We start from the raw sequence: 18,013 nt of genomic DNA on the forward strand, positions 1-18,013 counted from the left end.
ATAACTTAATTTGTTTAATTAAATAAATTAGATTCTTCAATCATAACCTACTAATTTTGTGCTAAATTTGTATCGAATTTATGAGCCAAGTTAAAAATTTTCAACCCTAAATATTGTTTGTCGAGTTCAAGTTGGTCTCAATGCATAAGTATAAGACTATATATAAGTTACCCCTAACCCCAATCCATTTAATTAAATGAATCAGGCCTTTTAATGTGTCGGGTTCACAAGTCATGTCAAAAATGTTAGCCCTACTGTTCGAGCATAACACTGATTGAACCACAAAATTTTGGTGTCGTTGCAAAAATTTCGGCCCTACTTTTCAGGCCTAGCATTGACTGAACCACAGAGTTTTGGTTTCTTGGCCTCCACATTGTTTTCTTTATGTTGACACAACCTTAGGGTCGGTGATAAAGCAAATTAAGATATGGACTAGAGTCTGAATTAGGTTCAAATGTTATGTATGAGACATTTAACGTTCCTCTAATCTCTTCCATTGAAGAAACAAAGACTAGTCCAGTTAAGTCGACTAATGCCTCCCTTTTTTTTTTTTGCTCAGCTAAATACAGCAAATGATCAAACATCCATTTTCCTTTGCCCATTAAATCAGCATACGCATTTACAGAGGGTTCCATTCCATTTCAAGAAAAACTTACCTTTACAACAAAGAACTTATATGCAGAGAAATAACAATAGGAGAGTTCACTTCAGGTTGTGTGGAGTGACTTGCTTTGAATCGTTAAAATCTTTGTATGTTGGTGATAGGAATTCAATTAGAGCCATACTCCTGGTTCCACCGTTCAAGCTCTTCCCACTTGCTTTTGTTTAAGCTCGGTCTAATGACTCTCATCGCCTCCCGAAAATCTTCGTATCTTAGTGGCCGTACCTGATAAACCAAATTACTTTAACATCAAAAATATTTGACATGATTTCTAAACAACGTCTACAAATCCCAATATTCGTTAGCCAAAGTAAAAGGTTACAAATCAACCACATCTAATCACTTAGATGCATGACAGTAAGGCTAACTTAAAAATAAATAAATCAATCAAATACTCATTCCAGTGTACACCTTTTGTGCACAAAAAGAAGAAATAAAATCAGATAAAAAAGTATTGCTACTTATCCCCCCCCCCCCAAAAAAAAAAAAAAGAGATTAAAAAAGGGTTGCTGGACAAAAAATTCTGCATTAATCGAACAGTTTGGACAAATAAGAGGGTTGATGAATGTCCCATATTTGAAATGTATCCTCAATATTTTGGCATATATCATACAGATGTCTGCATACTCCCACACACCAACATATTTGTGCATGTGTAATCTATAGGACTGATTCCTAGATGATGTGTCACCTAATCATTTCCCAACAAGGAACCAGTTTCAAACACAATATAGAGGGAGAATTTTGAAACCCAAAAATTTCACACTTTCATTTACCAATGCAGTCTCTGCTGAGATTCTATGCAAGGAAACAAGAATTAGTGAGATTCCGGATGAACCACAACATCCGTAAAACCTTGCATTATATAAAGTCCGACACAATATCCAAGCTAAATTGGCAACTGTAGAAAACTACTTTCTAATTTATTAAAACACTCCCCAACAACTAATTTTCATAGAATTAAAATCATAGAAGAGTCAGTTACTAGATCAAAAATTGGGTTACAACCATTTTCTAGCTAGATTACCTGATTTGCCTTGACTGTAAGAATGTTTGCACCTAGTTCTCTGATTGGCATCATTGCAGCTTCTTCACACAAGGCTTGTAGATCGCTTCCAGAATACCCTGCACATCACGAATAATGATTCATAAGTTCAATTGGACTAGAAGAAAAAAAAATTAAGAGGTTTAAGATTCAGTTCTGCCACAACTGGCATAAGTACATTGGCTGCAAACCAGAAACCATTACAAAACACAGAGCACCAAGGTTTCGAGACACCAAATGGCTTAGTTTGAGCCAAATTCGTTTGCCAAGGGAAAAATGCCAGTCATTTTGCCAATTCAATAAGTCATGCACACCAAAAAAGGCACTGCAATTCTTTCCTTCTGTCCCTTTTGCACTGAGTCACCAAGGAGTCATTTTGCCAATTCAATAAGTCAAAAGCTATAATATGGACAGTTATCTTACCTTCCGTTTCTCTTGCAAGTCTTTCTAGATCTCCACCTGACAAAATAATGAGAAGCAAATTATCACGTGTATCATAGTGCAGTGCAGTAAAAGGGAGACTACCAACAATGCACAATCACAAGAGCTATGCTTGCCCAATGCACTTTTTTGTGTAATATAAGATGAGACAACACGTTCAAACTCTACTCCGGGACGCTACAACTTCTAACTATAACCATACTAGCATTACCTACAATTATTAGAGTAATGCTACTATGCTAGAGACCATATATATATATGGTCTTCCCAACCAATCCACTTCTGCAGAGTCTAATCAGGGAAACTCCAATCCATCTAATTTGGGGCGCCAATGAACTGTTCTATTAAAGAGATTCTTGTAAAACTGGATGATTGTATATACGAAGACTGGAGATAAAATTATTTCTCCTATGAGAGTTGGCAAGACGGTGAAAAACCTCTTGTTGTATCCCCTTCTTTTAACCAAGTTACCCTAGATTTCTGCCTCTAACTGACTTCTTGCAAAAGAGTAACATTCTCTAAATATGCTTTTTCGCCGTTAGCCCTCCTGCCCTTCTCCTCTTCTACATAATCAAGAGATTATATCTCCTCCAATAAGGACTTCTTCCTCTCCTTTATATTACTGAATTCCTTATTCCAATGTCTTAAATCTAGTTTTAGCCCTTTTAGTTTATTAGCCAAAACAAAGCAGGGAGTGCCAAGAACCTGATATAGAGCTTCCATATTCCTATTTCTCTCGTCTCCTTCCTCATCCTTCTCAATTTACATTTGGATAGAGTTTTTCTTCAAACTAAGTTGGAGAAACTTCCTTCCACTCAGTCTTTAAAATTGTCTTGTATCTTTTAGCATGTGTGAAGCACATGCCTTTCTAATCGTTTTTAATAGAATTTCTCCCAACTCTTTCAATGCTATTAAAAAAACATGTATTTCTCATGCTTAATTAAGGGACACACCGCAATTTTATAGGCTGGGTTGGAGGAACCCAGTTTTGAAGAAAACTTTGTCCTTTACTTACCTTTTCTTCTTCTTTAAATCTCTCAATCTAGGACCAACACTAGCTTAATATCAAACCTGACACAATTTCTCAGATTTACTGGACAAGCTGAATATAGAGAGGGTAGGGTGATGATTTAATCACTAAAACATAAGTAGTTTGGATAGCATTTCATCTTTTATGGGACTTATTACACTCATTCAGCACCATAAAGTTGTAGCCAATTTGGGGAACCTTCCCCCTTTCTCCAAGTTCAATGTAATCTAGATTTTTTTAAAGCATTCGAAGTTCTAAAAATTCGCATATATTGCCATGTGAGAGATGCAAACCAACAAACAAACAAGAAAAAGAGTACCACCAAATATAAGTAGCTCTATAACTTCTTTTAAACATACTGATCAGCAATATGGTTCCATTCAAATCAAAAAGACAAGTTTTTAAGATATTCATAAAAAAAACAAAAAATAAAAAGACAAGCTTTTAAGATACAGTGCAGTATAAGAGCGTATTCTTACTGGGTAAGGAAAAAGCCTGGCCCTTGAGTTTGTTCTTAAGAAGTAGTCTCCTAACATTTTCATCTGGTAAAGGTATGTATATTCTCTTCACCTGGTTCAAGGTTTCACATTAAACTCAGTCACAACACCAAAAGTGAAATTTTTTAAGTAACATTCTGTAAAATTGCTATCAACACCATACTGAGCTTACAACCCCCAAAACAATTTGAGAACATTTTTTAATATACTATTCTAGTTGTTCATTAGTCATCGGCATTGCTGGCCTGAAGGCATGGCCTCTTTTATAAGTCTGCCCCCACAATTATATAGCAATGAGGCCCCAAGTCAACAAAGGGCTAGGAAGTGGTAGCACGGAAAGAAGTAATTAAAAAATATAATTACAGAAGCAGCTCTCACATCAATACACTTTAAGGCTAAATCCAATGACAATGCTACCTTTACACACAAATATCTCAACCCAAATATCACATAATTTTGCTTGAGATATTAGACAAAAAAAAGAAAGTAATATTAATCATGGTTTTTGTTAGAAGAGTTCTAGGGGTTTGAGTCATTAGGGTTTTAGAGTATTTTGGTCATTGTAATATTTTAACCCTATATAATAAAATGTGTGGTAGGCTAGAAGAGAACAAGTTTAATAGCCTCCACCTTTTGTATATAAACCGGTTCATACAAACTATAACATGGTATCAGAACCTTTAGATTTTGGCCATTTGTTTGTAGTCATAGTTTTCCGCTCTTTTTGTTTTGGTTGAATCCCTTGTTCTGTTGTTGGTGAGTGTTCTTCTGGTGGCAGCACCGCCCATGTGGGCTTAATGCCCACACGGGCAGTGCCCTGAAAGATGTTCGTTGTGAGAAAGTGTGTGTGTGTTGTTGAGTTTGGGAAAGAAAAAAAAAAAAAACTTGGTGTGTTTTCATGGTGGTTGTCGTTTAGTTTTGTAGCACTCGTAGTTGGTGTCGCCGGCGAGATCTAAGCTTCCAGCATGGTTTTTTTGGCACTATCTGGTCATCTCCGGCGAGTTCTGGCGGCTTTGTAGTGTTTCACGGCCGTGTTTTGTGATCTCCGGCGATTTTTGAGTCTCCGGTGGCCTTTTGTGGTGTTTTCTGACGCTGTATGATCGTCTCTGACGGCAAGTTCTAGTGGTTCCAGTGGTATCCATCAGTTTCCGGCGAGATCTGGTCATCGCCGGTAGGCTTTCGGCAAGTTAGTTGGTGAAGAAGATATATGTTTGGTTTGGGCTAGATGAAGCTTCCATCGGGATTGTTGCTCAAGTAGTTCCTCGTTGTTGGTTGATCATGTGAAACGTGATCGTTGTTAGTTGTCAAGATCCGACCGGTCTTGGTGTTTTGCGGTGAGATCTGATCTACTCTTAATGTTTTGCGGCAAGATCCGACCGGCCTTGGTGTTTTGCGGTGGGTTCCGACCGATCCTTGTTGTTTTCCGGTGAGATCCAACCACCCGTTGCGGTTTCTGGCGAGTTTTCGACCGGCGTTGAAATTTTTTAGTGTATTTTCTTATTATTTTTAATTTTATTGGTCTTTGTAATGTGTGCTCCAAGCTGTTCCAACTTGAGGGGGAGTTTTAGAGTATGTTTTTCGTTTGCTTGTTTCTTCGAAGCTGGACTTATATGATATACATGTTCCAACTTGAGGGGGAGTGTTAGAAGAGTTCTTAGGGTTTGTGAGTCATTAGGGTTTGAGAGTATTTTGGTCATTGTAATATTTCTCTAACCCTATATAATAATATGTGTGGTAGGCTACAAGAGAACAAGTTTAATAGCCTCAACCTTTTGTGTATAAACCATTCGTACAAACTATATCAGTTTTTATGATAGTTTTACTTGAAAGTAAATACTTTAGCATTTCATACTTTTAAGTCCCTAGAACAATTGAATTGCTGCATTCATGGCATAATATACTAACCAATCTCCTAAGGACTGCATCATCCAGTTCTTGTGGCTTGTTAGTAGCACCTGCATTACCATAAAAGTAGAGAAAATTACCAAATGAAAATGGAACATTAGATACGTAATCAGAACAAATTACATCTATATGAATTAGAACCACCAAGAAGCCAAAAGAAGTGTCCATGGATCTTGGACATGATGATTTAGTATTAAATAAAAGATATGGCCCTGGCCCAAGAAAGAGCATTGTCATAGAAAAATACGCATGCAGCTGACCCCAAACTGTCAGGAGAAAACTCAACTGAACTAGATATACAGCTTACCAATGACAATTATTACATCATTAGGATTAGAGGTCACCCCATCAAACTGTATTAGAAACTCTGACTTTAGCCTTCGGCTTGCATCATTCTCATTAGCCAACCTTGTTGACATGACACTATCAATCTGTTAACAATCAAACAAATTAAGGCTAGTAAATTCCCATATTCAATATGTTGCGAATTTGGAAAATACAAAATTTTATTATTTCTGGAAAATAAAGCACCATCTGGAAAAGAGTAGCATACTTCATCCATGAAAATTACAGATGGCTGCCTGGATTTAGCAACCATGAACAGAGCCCGTACAAGCTTTTCAGCCTCACCGACCTATTTCATTATAAATAGAACTTATAATATCCTCTTCAATAATGACAATAACCAAAAAAGAGAACCATAACCAGCACAATCTTTAAAAACAAATTATAACAAGGACAGAGACACACCCATTTTGATGTCAAGGAAGATGCAGAAACATTAAAAAATGTTGCCTCGGACTCTGATGCGACTGCTTTAGCAAGCATGGTCTTCCCATTCCCAGGGGGACCAAATACAAGCAAACCTGATAGCAATGTCAGCAGTTTTTCATGAAATAAATTCTTGGATTGCTGCACTATGACTGGTCTGTATGTAAAAGTATTCCAAAGCATTACCTCTGGCTGGCCTCCGAAGACCAGTGAATAAGTCTCTTCTTTTTGTTGGCAAGATGACCATCTCCATTAAAGTTTGCTTCGCCTTCTCAAGACCAGCTGAAAAAAAAAAAAAACTCAGATGAGTAACTTTGTTATTTAATGTGCTATATGACAAGCAGAGACACAGAAAAATGAGAGAGAAAGAGCATATAATAATTCTCACCGACATCATCCCATTTAACAGAAGGACTTCTATCCACTATTGTAGTATTTATCATTTCAACCAATTTTGCTTCATAACCAGAGTTTGATTCTTGCGTAGTTTTTGGGCTTACGGCTTTATCTGTCTGATTCCTCATCACTGGGTTGTTTGTACTAGAGCGAGAGGACTTTTGTAACACATTTTTTCTAGTATTCAATGTTGTTGATGTAACTGCAGCTGTTTGGGCAGGAGCTAAGGTGCTCTGAGAACAAAATAATAATAAAACAAAAAAGCATATAGGTGATTATCAACACAAATGATAATTCTCTGCTCAAACTTTTTCAAAAAAGTTCTTTAATCATGAAAAAAACAGGGAGGCTAGCTGATAAGTAGAAACAACAGAACGAATAGTCAAAACTAAAGATGAAGAACAGTTGCAAATACACTTAATATTCAGTAAAATCAAAAAAGGATGTCTTTAAGTGGAAAAACATTTGACACAACCTACACCTGCTAGCCTGACAATCAAGCGGAGACGAAATAAATTAAAACTCCATCTTTGTGCTTCAACTTGAAAAAACATACCTTGCTTGTGGATGTGCCACCTGAAAGGAGAAGGGGGCAGGAAAGGGGGAAAATGTATAAGTACTCTCTAAAAATCCATTTCAGCTTTTTTATAAAAAAAGCACAATTAGTCATATCAGGGTAAGATACAAACCTGCACGCCTACTTAAAGCTTGTAATCTTTCAGAAACTTGACCCTGCCATTTTGATATTTTTTGACGATAAGATTTTACCTTCTCTTGTTCACTGTAACAGAACCACATATTTAAGTAATAAAGATAGTTTCCCTTGTGCTCCACGAAATCAATAATAAGGCAAACGTACTTCCAACTTCCCAAAGCACCCCTCTCCACTCTCTTCCCAAAATAACAAAACCTTCCAACTCCTTGGCAACCACATGGAGCCTTGGGAACAATGTAATATCAACAAATCATTTATAGTTTTTGTAACTTAATTACAAGAAAGCTGCAATCATGATTATCTGTTTTGTTAAGATTTTACTTTCGCTATGGAGCTCATTGCTAAGTTGGTAACTATGTGTTACTGATATAGATTATGCAAAATTTGACTCCTTCAAACTAGCCCCTAATCCACTTCTAGAGAAAGGAAAGGAAATATTATAGTGGCTCAAGAAGTAAAAAGCAAAAGAATAGATAAGAATACATAGCAACATAAAGAGCCCTAAATATTTCATTTAGAGAAGGAAAAGGAGAATTAGAATTGGAAGCCCATATCACATATACACATCTTTTGAAGGGGGATAACTTTTAAAACTTTGTAAATTTCAGCCTATGAGAAAGGAGATATTAATAAACCCAACAATGTCTTCATATTCAATCCCCTTTCCACTTGCTAAATATCAATGGAGTACTTAAGACAAGTGCTGGAAAAACTTTTTATTAGGAAATCATTAAAGAAATAAACTGAAAAGTTTTACAAACCATATGGTAGCACTTAAACTTCACATTTCATTAAAATTTTCTTCACCAATCAGATAAGAGAAATCTTAAGATCACTATCATGCTCTACAAGAAAACCCAAGAAAGAGCTCTTTTTTTTGATAAGTATTGAAATATCATTAAAAGCGTAAGGTGCCGCTAGGTGCATAGGAAGCAGAGAAAACATATAGCTGCGAGCAATTTTGAGAGAGCTAAATTAGCCAACAATAACCATCAAAGTCCCAAGATAGAAGAAGAATTACCTTTTAATTTGACAGCTAACCTGTTGATAACCTTTCTACAGCTAACCTGCTGATAACCTTTAGTTTCTTCTGTCAATTTTTAAAAATATTTTTTTCCTTTTACATTTAAGTGCCATTATATAGTTGAGCTCAAAATATTCAGCAACAAGACGTAGAATGACAAAAGGGGCCAGAAGACCATCAGAACCACTTCAAATATCTAATAAGTTGGCCATCTTAGAATAAAATTACAAAAAAAAAAAAAAAAAAATTAAAAATGCCCATGTCATTTGTTCCTAATGTCCATATCAGTTGCTGCATATACATGCGATAAGAAGTAAAGTTATAACTAAAAATAACCCCATTAATGGAATTCCTTGTTTTCCTTGACAGGGAAACATGAATCACATGATGTACGTATAAAACTTAGTTAGTTGCCATTTTGTTTCCATTTCTTCCACTTTCTCAGTATCCAAACAGAACGTAAACACAAAAGACCCAGCGACACTATGATCCCCCTATATCAAGCCAATACCCAAATTGAAATACCACCCACTACTTATCCACTAAAACAATACCAACAAAATATAATCTTTATTTTTAATTTTATAAATAATCGAAATGTCATTATAAGCGTGAGGCGCCCCAGTTACATTAAGTATACAAGAGAAGCTACCGAGCTAGAAGGGCAAAACCAACAAAATATAAATAGATCATCAATTAGATGAAATTTTGTGTGCTACCTTGAGCTAATAAAGGAAGGCGCGCTAGTGGAACTAGCTTCAATGAGTATCCGCTGGGCGTTCTTGTAATGAACAATGGCGTCGTCGACTAAGCCCCACTCTTCGGCCCTCACGGCCTTGGCGATCTCTTCCTTTGCCAAGTCGAAGAACCCTTTGAGCTTGTAGGCTACGCGCTCGTTCGAAACCGAAGGTCCAGCTGCACCATCCATGGTGGAAGAAGAATTGGGAGAGCTAGGGTTTGGATCAGGCTCGTAGGGGGAGCTAAAGATTGAGCCAAGAGAATCGATAAGTCCCTTGAGGATGCTCATGTCTGAGAACAAAGGAAGATTCACCGAGTCAGGAAGAAAATGGAAGAGAGAGAGAGAGAGAGAGAGATTGTCTTACCATTTTTTCCGAGAAAGTGCTTCAAACGGAATGCTTCAGGGTTCTGAAACACGTATCTGCATCTAATACGGCGACATATTCAGGTATTAAGGCGGCAAATTCAGATATTAAAGCGCACGCTACGGCAACAATGTAGGTCTCAATAATGTTTTCAAAAGTCATACCTTTTAAAGCCCATAACTTCTTCAAACACAATTACTTTTTTTTTATTGAAACACAATTACCTATTTAAGACGTATTACTTAGAAAAATAAATTTACCATTTAAGACAACTTTTTTTTTTTTTTAATATCTCATTAACAATTATTCCAAAAGATAGGTTAAAAAATTTATATTTTTTATATACTATGTATTTGTGCTTAGTTATTTATTCCTTGGTTTTTTATTTAATATAATTGTTTGACATAAAAATATTAATCAAGTTCAATTTCAAGTAAGGGATATTAATACGTAACGGAGATAGATTTTAGGTCATAAAAAAACTTATAACTTAAATTCTGAATGAACATAAACCTTTTAGATTTTAAGGAAACCTAAAATATTTTTTAAACACAATATTTGAGCTTAATTTTTTGATTATTTGTTTATTTATTGAACGTCTTTAAATAATAATACAAGAAAAAGATAAAGATACAAACGAAACAACTAACTAATAGATAACAATTAAAACTAGCTAAGTCTTTTAGTTATTATAATATCCAAAATTTTATTAATTCATAATGCAATTCGAATGTCTCTCATTTGAAAAAAAAAATGGCAAAAAGAAGATAAAGAAATATGTTATCTACCTGTGTAGTTGTGCATAATTCCTAGGCAAAGTTATAAATTGACACCTTCAAGTTTGGACTTGTTAGGAAAATAATGGCCAAAATTAAATTTGTGCGGTGGCAATTTGGATTTATAGGTTAAATTTTTGTCATGTCGAGTTATAGGTATACATGCTATATATATTAAATGGATTGACACAAATTTGACCCATTTATTACTCGTGTCTAATCGATCAATCAATTTTAACCCGACCCATGTTGCACTAAACCTCTAATTTTTCATCATGCTCATGTCAAATTTAGATGTAATGTCAAACATTGTTAGCCATATTTAATATTTGTTATCAATTTAGTTCGTCGAATGGCTTAGACCCCCTTTTGTCCACAAATGATTGGTCAGTTGCGATCTAGTTAGTAAGTGTGATGACTATACTAAGTTTGCTTATGTACGAGTTGGGAAGTGTGGCGAGCACATCCCAATCGATATTATAAAGCTTGGCTCTTTGATAAAGCGGAAAAAAGTTTAAAATAACTCACTTAGTCAATATAAGGTTTATTTGGGCTTGCGATTTGAAAACCCAATTTTTAAAAAAGTTTAACTTTTAAAAGCACGCGTTGTTAAAAAAATACCCTATTGCCTAGGATTTGAAATTGAATATTTTTTATGTTTTCAAATTGTAATTTTTAAAAACGCACTTCCAAATATTACATTTTTTATGATTTAGTTAAAAATTACATGTTGAGAATGCGAAATTACAGTGCCATACACACGTATAGATGAAAGGAATCAAAGAATCACCTTTGGTACAATGTGAAAATATTAAACCAAATTAGTATTTGGAGGACTAAGTTGACAACAAATCTAAATTTTAAGGGAACCAAAGTTATTGTTAGCCTAGTTCTTATACTCTAGGTATATAGCTATTTCAATACATAGATAGGATAGGGAGACAAAAATGACTAATTCTATTCCAATTTTTAAGATAGTATAATATATTCAAAAATATATTGTAAAACAAGTATATTAATATAGCTTGTAGTAAAATCACAACAAAGTCGTTGTAGTATAGTGGTAAGTATTCCCGCCTGTCACGCGGGTGACCCGGGTTCGATCCCCGGCAACGGCGTTACTGGTTTTTTTTTTTTTGGCCTTTTTTGCTCCACTTTCTTGTTTTTCATTCATTTCTGGGTTTTGTTTAATTTTATTTTCTGCTCAAATAAATCACCTGCTTCATCGTGTCAATGCAGAAATTTTAGGGGTCTAGCAAAATCCTATAGTCTCCAGTTGACACATTCCAAACATAGAAATTCCTCATGAATTTCAAAAAATAAAATTAAACAAGACCTAGAAGTGAAGAAGGAAAATGATTTACTGTTCATCCATTTCCATACAATATTCTGCACTAATTCTGAATATTCCACTTTCTATTTCCAACAATTATTTATAATAGTAACTATGTCTTTTTTAAGTGTACGTGATATAACAAAAGCAAGGATTACTTCTGCAGGTATTTTGAATTCCGCCAATTGCTAAAATTATTGTGTTCTAGTTCTTAATTAGCATGATTTGTTGATAAAAAGTAATCCTGGGCAATTTATTGCTCCCTGTCTTCTTCAATCTCTATCTTATAATTGTTGCTGTGAATTCTTCTTTGTATAGATATGCTTCAATTGTTGCTAGACTATGTGGCAAAGAATCGATATGGGACGGATAGACGGTAGCACAATCTCACCAATCAGAAATTTGTAGGTTAGCTTTTTATTGTCGATTGCTCCAATTTGCAGTGTTTGAAAGATCATGTTTTTTACTTAAACCTAACATTCTTGATGCATTTTTCTTGTCATTGACTATCTGTTAAATGCTCATTATTTGTCAATGTTACCATGGCCTCATGACTAGAAAGAACCTATTTTTATGCCTTAATCACTATTTTTGGCCCCAAAAGAAGTGTGAATTGGGAGGGTGGGGGTTCAGGGAAAGAATGGGTAAACTGGGTTTCTTCAGTTCGTTAAGAGCTGAGTTTGGAGAATTATTCTTCTCTAGGGAGAGGAATCTCCTAAGTTCTCTCACAATGTTCGTTTAAAAGACCCATCAACTGATCAGTCTTATTTTATGGATTAAAAATGCTTATACTTTTCTTAGTTTGATGATTCTACCCATAACCATTAGACTCTGAAAACTTAAAAGAGTGTGTTTGAAATAAAAGAATTCACAAAGAGAACAAATACAACTCACCATTAACGAAATTGCTTCTGTTTTGTTAACTCTTTTTTCTTCATATACAGCTATTTTCTGAGCTTTTGTTCATATATATACAGCTATTCTTCATATGCTTAAACCTTTTTATCTGTTTCTAAGCATAAGAAGCTCTGAGCACGTCTTAGGAGAGGTGCCATTAATTACCAGATTGGAGTACTTGTTGAACTGGATAGAATATCAGTAGAAAAGGCCATAAAGGTCCCTATCTACCTTAGCACAAGCGCTAAGCGATAATAATTCATTTCTAAGACAACAGGTCGAATTCCTCTACAGGCTTAGCTTAGCCTCTTTCTCTATCTATATTTATAATATCACCAGTAGACGGTGAACAAAAAGATAAGATGCCACACTAAGAAAGCAATCCAATCAGGAACAAGGTAGCTAGGGACATGCGGACTAACTGCTCTGACATTCCTGTTTTTTGAAACAAATCTTTGGACCTTCTGAAACAGATGGGAAGAGTTTGATTTTAATTTCATTGGGGTTCCTTTCTCTATGGTCAAGCTCTCCTTAGCACAAGCACTAAGCGATAATAATTCCTTTATATTTTTTGCTTTCACCGTAGTTTATTTTTTGGATGATCATCCTTCAAGAATGAACAATAGAAGATGTTTGCAACTTTAATCACTTCAGAGATGTATCAACATCATCATCAAATACATTTTTCAGGTAGTTAGATGTTCTATCAAACTTCTATTATATTACCAATTGAGCCTATGGCCACAAATTAGCCTGACGTGCTGGGTATAGCCATTGCTTCAGTCTTTTTCCAGTCATCTCACATCTTTTCTTCATCACTAGAATAAATATTAATGGCACTGCTCCTTTTCATCAAGACATATTTTTATCCCATCACTGGAATCATTCCCAAATAGATAAGATAAAATCACTGAGCCACTAATTCAATCAGAATGGAGACAGGGAGGAGAAGATATTTTCATAATTTATACTGGCATCCTACCCTTTAAATACATCATCTCTCTCACGGATAGAACAATCACCATTTCAACTATCAATATGCAGAAAGCTTGGTTTTACGAGGAGTATGGTCCCAAGGAAGTGCTTAAGCTGGGAGACTTCCTTATTCCTACTCCCCTGCATAACCAGCTACTTGTCCAAGTTCAAGCTGCTGCTTTGAATCCTATTGATTTCAAAAGGCGGCAACGACCCATCTTTCCTTCAGACTTTCCTGTGAGTAGAAACAAAGTGTGAGACAAGTATATATTTGTACTTGAATTGATTGCACATATTATATTTTTGCATAAATTAATCACTATTGATTATTTTAAGATATATGATTCATTTGGACTTCAGAGTACCCTGCTTGAACTGATGAGTTTGTTTACAATTTTAAGATGCAGGATATATATGAAAGAAGAGATTGGCAAATAAAAGAAAAAAGTTGTGAAAAGATTCTGGAAGCTGGTAGGAAGGACAAAGATAAACAACAATAGATAATTAATTCAAATTGAAAGATAAAATTAATGTAAGCTGAAAAGTGTCATATATGTGTGGCTTCCAACATATTATATGGTGATACTTTTGAGAAATTAGAGAACCTCATCCTCATTCTGCTGAAAAACATCATTAGAACATGCAAAATATAACTATCCCTCTAATCTCTAGCAGTTTAGGGATTAAAACCAGCAAGATATTAAGATATGATGGTATTGGTGCAGACGGTACCTGGCTGTGACATGGCTGGCATAGTGGTAGGAAAAGGTGGTGCTGTTACCAAGTTTGATATAGGTGATGAGGTTTATGGCAACATTCAAGATTTCAATGCAGAAGGAAAATTAAAGCAGCTTGGAACTCTGTCAGAGTTCATAGTCGTGGAAGAGAGTTTGGTTGCAACAAAACCAAACAATATTTCATTTGAGGAAGCTGCCAGCCTGCCTTTAGCAGTTCAAACTGCTGTAGAAGGATTCAAAACTGCAGGTTTTAAAGAAGGGAAAACAGTTTTTGTAGTTGGTGGAGCAGGTGGTGTTGGAACTTTGGTTGTTCAACTGGCCAAGAACATGTATGGAGCTTCTCATGTTGTTGCTACATGTAGTACCCCAAAGGTGGAATTCGTCAAAAGCTTGGGTGCTGATGAAGTTGTTGACTACACAAAGACTAGATACGAAGACATTGAGGAGAAATATGATTTTCTCTATGATACAATTGGTAAATTCCTCAAATAGGTTATTTTACTTGGAATTTCTACACTAGTGAAGTGCTTTATGGTAAATCTCCTCTATATTATCACCTTGAATTGTTGAATAGATCTAACTATTTATTGACTCTTGTTTTTGAATGTAAGTTCTGTATATTTGCAAGAAGTGGTAGTTTAGGATTGTATTTAATAAGGATTAGTGCCTTTTAATAGGTATTCCAAACATATGTTTGAAGACAGCCAGGTTCCCTTTAAGAATCTACCATAAATTATCAAGCACTTTACTGTTCTAAGTGTCCCACATTGGTTAAGTGCAATATTAACTGTATGTATATAAGCTTTTCGACACTCTTCCATTTCTCAAGGTTTGTATCAGCTTCTTGACACTTACTTTTTTACACTAGATTTTGGGGTTTCAGAAGTTATTACCAAAAATCCAAGAATCTGATCTACCTTAAAGCATGCTTATATGTCAGATTGTCAATATATATTCAATTGGTCTTTATCTTTCTTTAAACTTTTGATCTTCAGGTGACTGCAAGAATTCTTTTGTGGTAGCTAAGGATGAGGCCCTGATCGTTGACATAACATGGCCTCCATCTCATCCAAGAGCTGTTTATTCAAGCTTGACAGTGTCTGGTGATGACTTAGAGAAGCTCAGGCCATATTTGGAGAGCGGAAAGCTTAAGGCTTTGATCGATCCGACCGGTCCGTATACTTTCGGAGATGTAATTGAAGCTTTTCGGTATCTAGAAACTGGAAGAGCAAAAGGAAAAGTTGTCATCTTTCCCTTCCCTTCACATCATCTTCCTTCTTGTGTTCCATCCGAGAGCAAGAACAAGATAACATCTGAAATGTTTTCTCAGAAACTCTCTGCACTGAGTCCTGCACTGAATGCTGTTGAATAAGACTTGTGAATTTTAGCATGTCATAACATGTTTTAAACCAGGTCACTTGTTTGACCAATATCCTATCATTTGTATTGATTTCTACATTGTTCTATGTCTTTTTGAGTCTGTTGTTGGGGAATCCACCGCTTTTTCGGTTCCTTCACTCTTTCTTCCTTTTCGATCGATCATCCCTTGTAACCATTTTCCCGTATTCAATTAAAAAAAAAAAAAAAAACCAGCTATTCTTCTTGTAAGCTGTATTTCAGATGATTTTATGATATGATAAATGAGAAAGTTTGGTGATGCACTCACTATACGTGTTGAAAAGCTGAGGGCTGAGGGTCATTTTAGGCAGTAACTTACTTGGACTAGATATTGTATTGATTCATCATTTTAATCCCATTCAGCTTTATTATACCTCTGTTAAACAAGATGTTCTTCAACACTGTTAGAATATTTGATATTATTTAGTTTATTATGTTTCCTTACATATTCTAGGGTTTAGTATAGGGTTTCTTGCCCACTACTTTGTCTCTCTCTATAAATAGAGAGCTATGTAATCATTATCAATATAGAAGAGATGTAGTCCTATATGCTTTCGCTCTCTCTCATTCTTCCGCTTCTAATATATTTCACAATATATTTAACTTGGTATCAAAGCCACTTTCTTGTGGCCTCCAATAAACATCTTTAATGTTTTCTGGTGCTCCCTCCGGCGACCTCCCTTTTCCAGTTGTCCGCTCGCTGCCAAGCGGTCATCCGCTCAAAATCTCTTCTACGCTTTCATCGCAACCTCATCTGAAAAAATTAATCCCAGATTGGCAAATTCTAGCTTGCGAGGCACAGATCTATAGATCTATGGAAGATCCATTGCCATCGGCCCTCCAACACGTTGCCACACGCCACCTCCAGTTTCTACCCGCGTCTCACGTGCCGCCACTGCCCCTGCCTGAGCTGCACGCTCCTCCTTAGACGATAGATTGGACACTGCCAAGTCCAGATTCGAAGAGATCTAGAGCGTCCAAGCTTCCATGTGCTCTCACGCGCCTCCAGATGGTTCAGTCCGTCACTCAACATGCCTCCACGCACCGCTGCAATTTCTCCACGCGCCGCCATGTCAAGTGGATCAGCCCGGTTTCTGCATCGCTCCACAGATCCAACGCCAACGGCTAGATCGCCGCCAAGCATGCTGCCATTGGACTTTGGACACGCTGGTAGAATTTCTTGCACGTGGGCTTCACGCACCAAGGCGTGGCCGCATGAAGGCGCGTGTACCACATGCGCTAGACGCTACTTCTCTTTCCAGCTACCACGTGGCAGCATCTCAACGAGCCACATCAACCCTAGCCACATCATCGAGGCTCCAACCCGGTCCGAAACCGGTTTCTAACCTGGTCATCGGGTCCTCCAACCCGGCGCAAAACCGGTTTCTATCTGGGTCATCGGGTTTTAAAGTGGTCCAATCAGGTCAATTTTGGATCCATCCAAGGCAACTCCAAGCCGATCCAAAACCGGTTCTAGCTGGCTTATTGGGTTATAAACCGGTCCAACCGGGTCCAAATTAGTCAACCCGGTTCATATCTTTTCGGGTTAGACCATATGCAATGGTCCATGGGTTTTGGCCTATTTTGGCCTAATCAAACCGTCCCAATTTAGCTTATTCTGTAAGGCTCCAATTCAAGTCTCAAGCCGAAAGTGTTGGGTCCAATTGTAACATCCCCAGTCCGTTAAGACTGAGTTTGCCACTTTTCTTCTTTTTAAACAAAAATTCTTGCAAAGATCTATAAGGTCTATCAGAGTACTTGATTTTAAAAGATACAATAAATGCGTAAAACATTTTCTTTCAAGAGATTTTATTACAAGCGGAATTAAAAAAAACATTAGATTTTAGTTGCGGAATATCATATCATTACAATAACTTATATGAAAAGACTTTGAAAATTAATAATTATTCCCACCCCATTCCGGCCTCCTATTCCAGCATCCTTTCTACCTGAAAACAAGAAATAAAACTGAATGAGCCCAAAGGGGGCCCAGCAAGTAAAATCCACAACCATAAATAGTTTTACTCCTTGTTCTCAGTTTTGAAAATCATTTTCGCAAATAAATATAATTCTAGCCATAATAATATCTGTATGTACGGTTGCATCTCCCGTAACATATACATACTATTACATCTAGTAATAGATCATCGTTGTAAATCATCTTTATAAATCATCATCATAATGCATCATTATAAATAATCTTTGTAAATCATCATAGCATATCATCGTTGAAAATATAGTATCATTTTCTCATAATAGGGCCCATGTACACTATTACCCCTGTGCACGAGGGTTGCGGGTCCTTGTGA

The 18,013-nt window shown here is 36.2% G+C and overlaps 2 protein-coding genes and 1 non-coding gene across 8 annotated transcripts; 2 read left to right on the plus strand and 1 right to left on the minus strand.

Moving 5' to 3' along the window:
• Window positions 1-573: 573 nt before the first annotated feature.
• Window positions 574-9,700, minus strand: LOC132187397 (uncharacterized). 3 transcript variants are annotated; one of them, XM_059601694.1, is made up of 14 exons: window positions 9,589-9,700; window positions 9,205-9,514; window positions 7,436-7,527; window positions 7,303-7,322; window positions 6,739-6,979; window positions 6,537-6,632; window positions 6,330-6,445; window positions 6,133-6,213; window positions 5,887-6,010; window positions 5,580-5,629; window positions 3,657-3,747; window positions 2,130-2,165; window positions 1,689-1,786; window positions 574-886 (listed from the first exon to the last, which is right to left on the minus strand). In XM_059601694.1, exons 2-14 carry the CDS (start codon window positions 9,510-9,512, stop codon window positions 770-772), a joined length of 1,470 nt encoding a protein of 489 aa, XP_059457677.1. In that variant the 5' UTR covers window positions 9,513-9,514; window positions 9,589-9,700; the 3' UTR covers window positions 574-769. The 3 variants fall into 3 exon arrangements, 2 of the variants coding, with proteins under 2 accessions (XP_059457677.1, XP_059457676.1); XM_059601693.1 differs by lacking the exon at window positions 9,589-9,700 and having other exon boundaries at window positions 9,205-9,575; XR_009440828.1 differs by lacking the exons at window positions 3,657-3,747; window positions 9,589-9,700 and having other exon boundaries at window positions 799-886; window positions 5,903-6,010; window positions 9,205-9,575.
• A 1,710-nt stretch (window positions 9,701-11,410) lies between these two features.
• TRNAD-GUC (transfer RNA aspartic acid (anticodon GUC)) lies at window positions 11,411-11,482 on the plus strand. Its single transcript has one exon. It is a non-coding gene; the product is annotated as a tRNA-Asp (tRNA).
• Window positions 11,483-12,903: 1,421 nt separating this feature from the next.
• Window positions 12,904-16,084, plus strand: LOC132187488 (2-methylene-furan-3-one reductase-like). 4 transcript variants are annotated; one of them, XM_059601815.1, is made up of 3 exons: window positions 12,904-13,284; window positions 13,971-14,781; window positions 15,302-16,083. In XM_059601815.1, the coding sequence occupies exons 2-3, from the start codon at window positions 14,277-14,279 to the stop codon at window positions 15,676-15,678; spliced, it is 882 nt and encodes a 293-aa protein (XP_059457798.1). In that variant the 5' UTR covers window positions 12,904-13,284; window positions 13,971-14,276; the 3' UTR covers window positions 15,679-16,083. The 4 variants fall into 4 exon arrangements, with proteins under 4 accessions (XP_059457798.1, XP_059457795.1, XP_059457797.1 ...); XM_059601812.1 differs by lacking the exon at window positions 12,904-13,284 and adding an exon at window positions 13,354-13,806 and having other exon boundaries at window positions 14,295-14,781; window positions 15,302-16,084; XM_059601814.1 differs by lacking the exon at window positions 12,904-13,284 and adding an exon at window positions 13,721-13,806 and having other exon boundaries at window positions 13,977-14,781.
• Window positions 16,085-18,013: the final 1,929 nt, after the last annotated feature.

Source organism: Corylus avellana, chromosome ca7 (genome assembly GCF_901000735.1).
Source record: "Corylus avellana chromosome ca7, CavTom2PMs-1.0".
Lineage (NCBI taxonomy): Eukaryota > Viridiplantae > Streptophyta > Magnoliopsida > Fagales > Betulaceae > Corylus > Corylus avellana.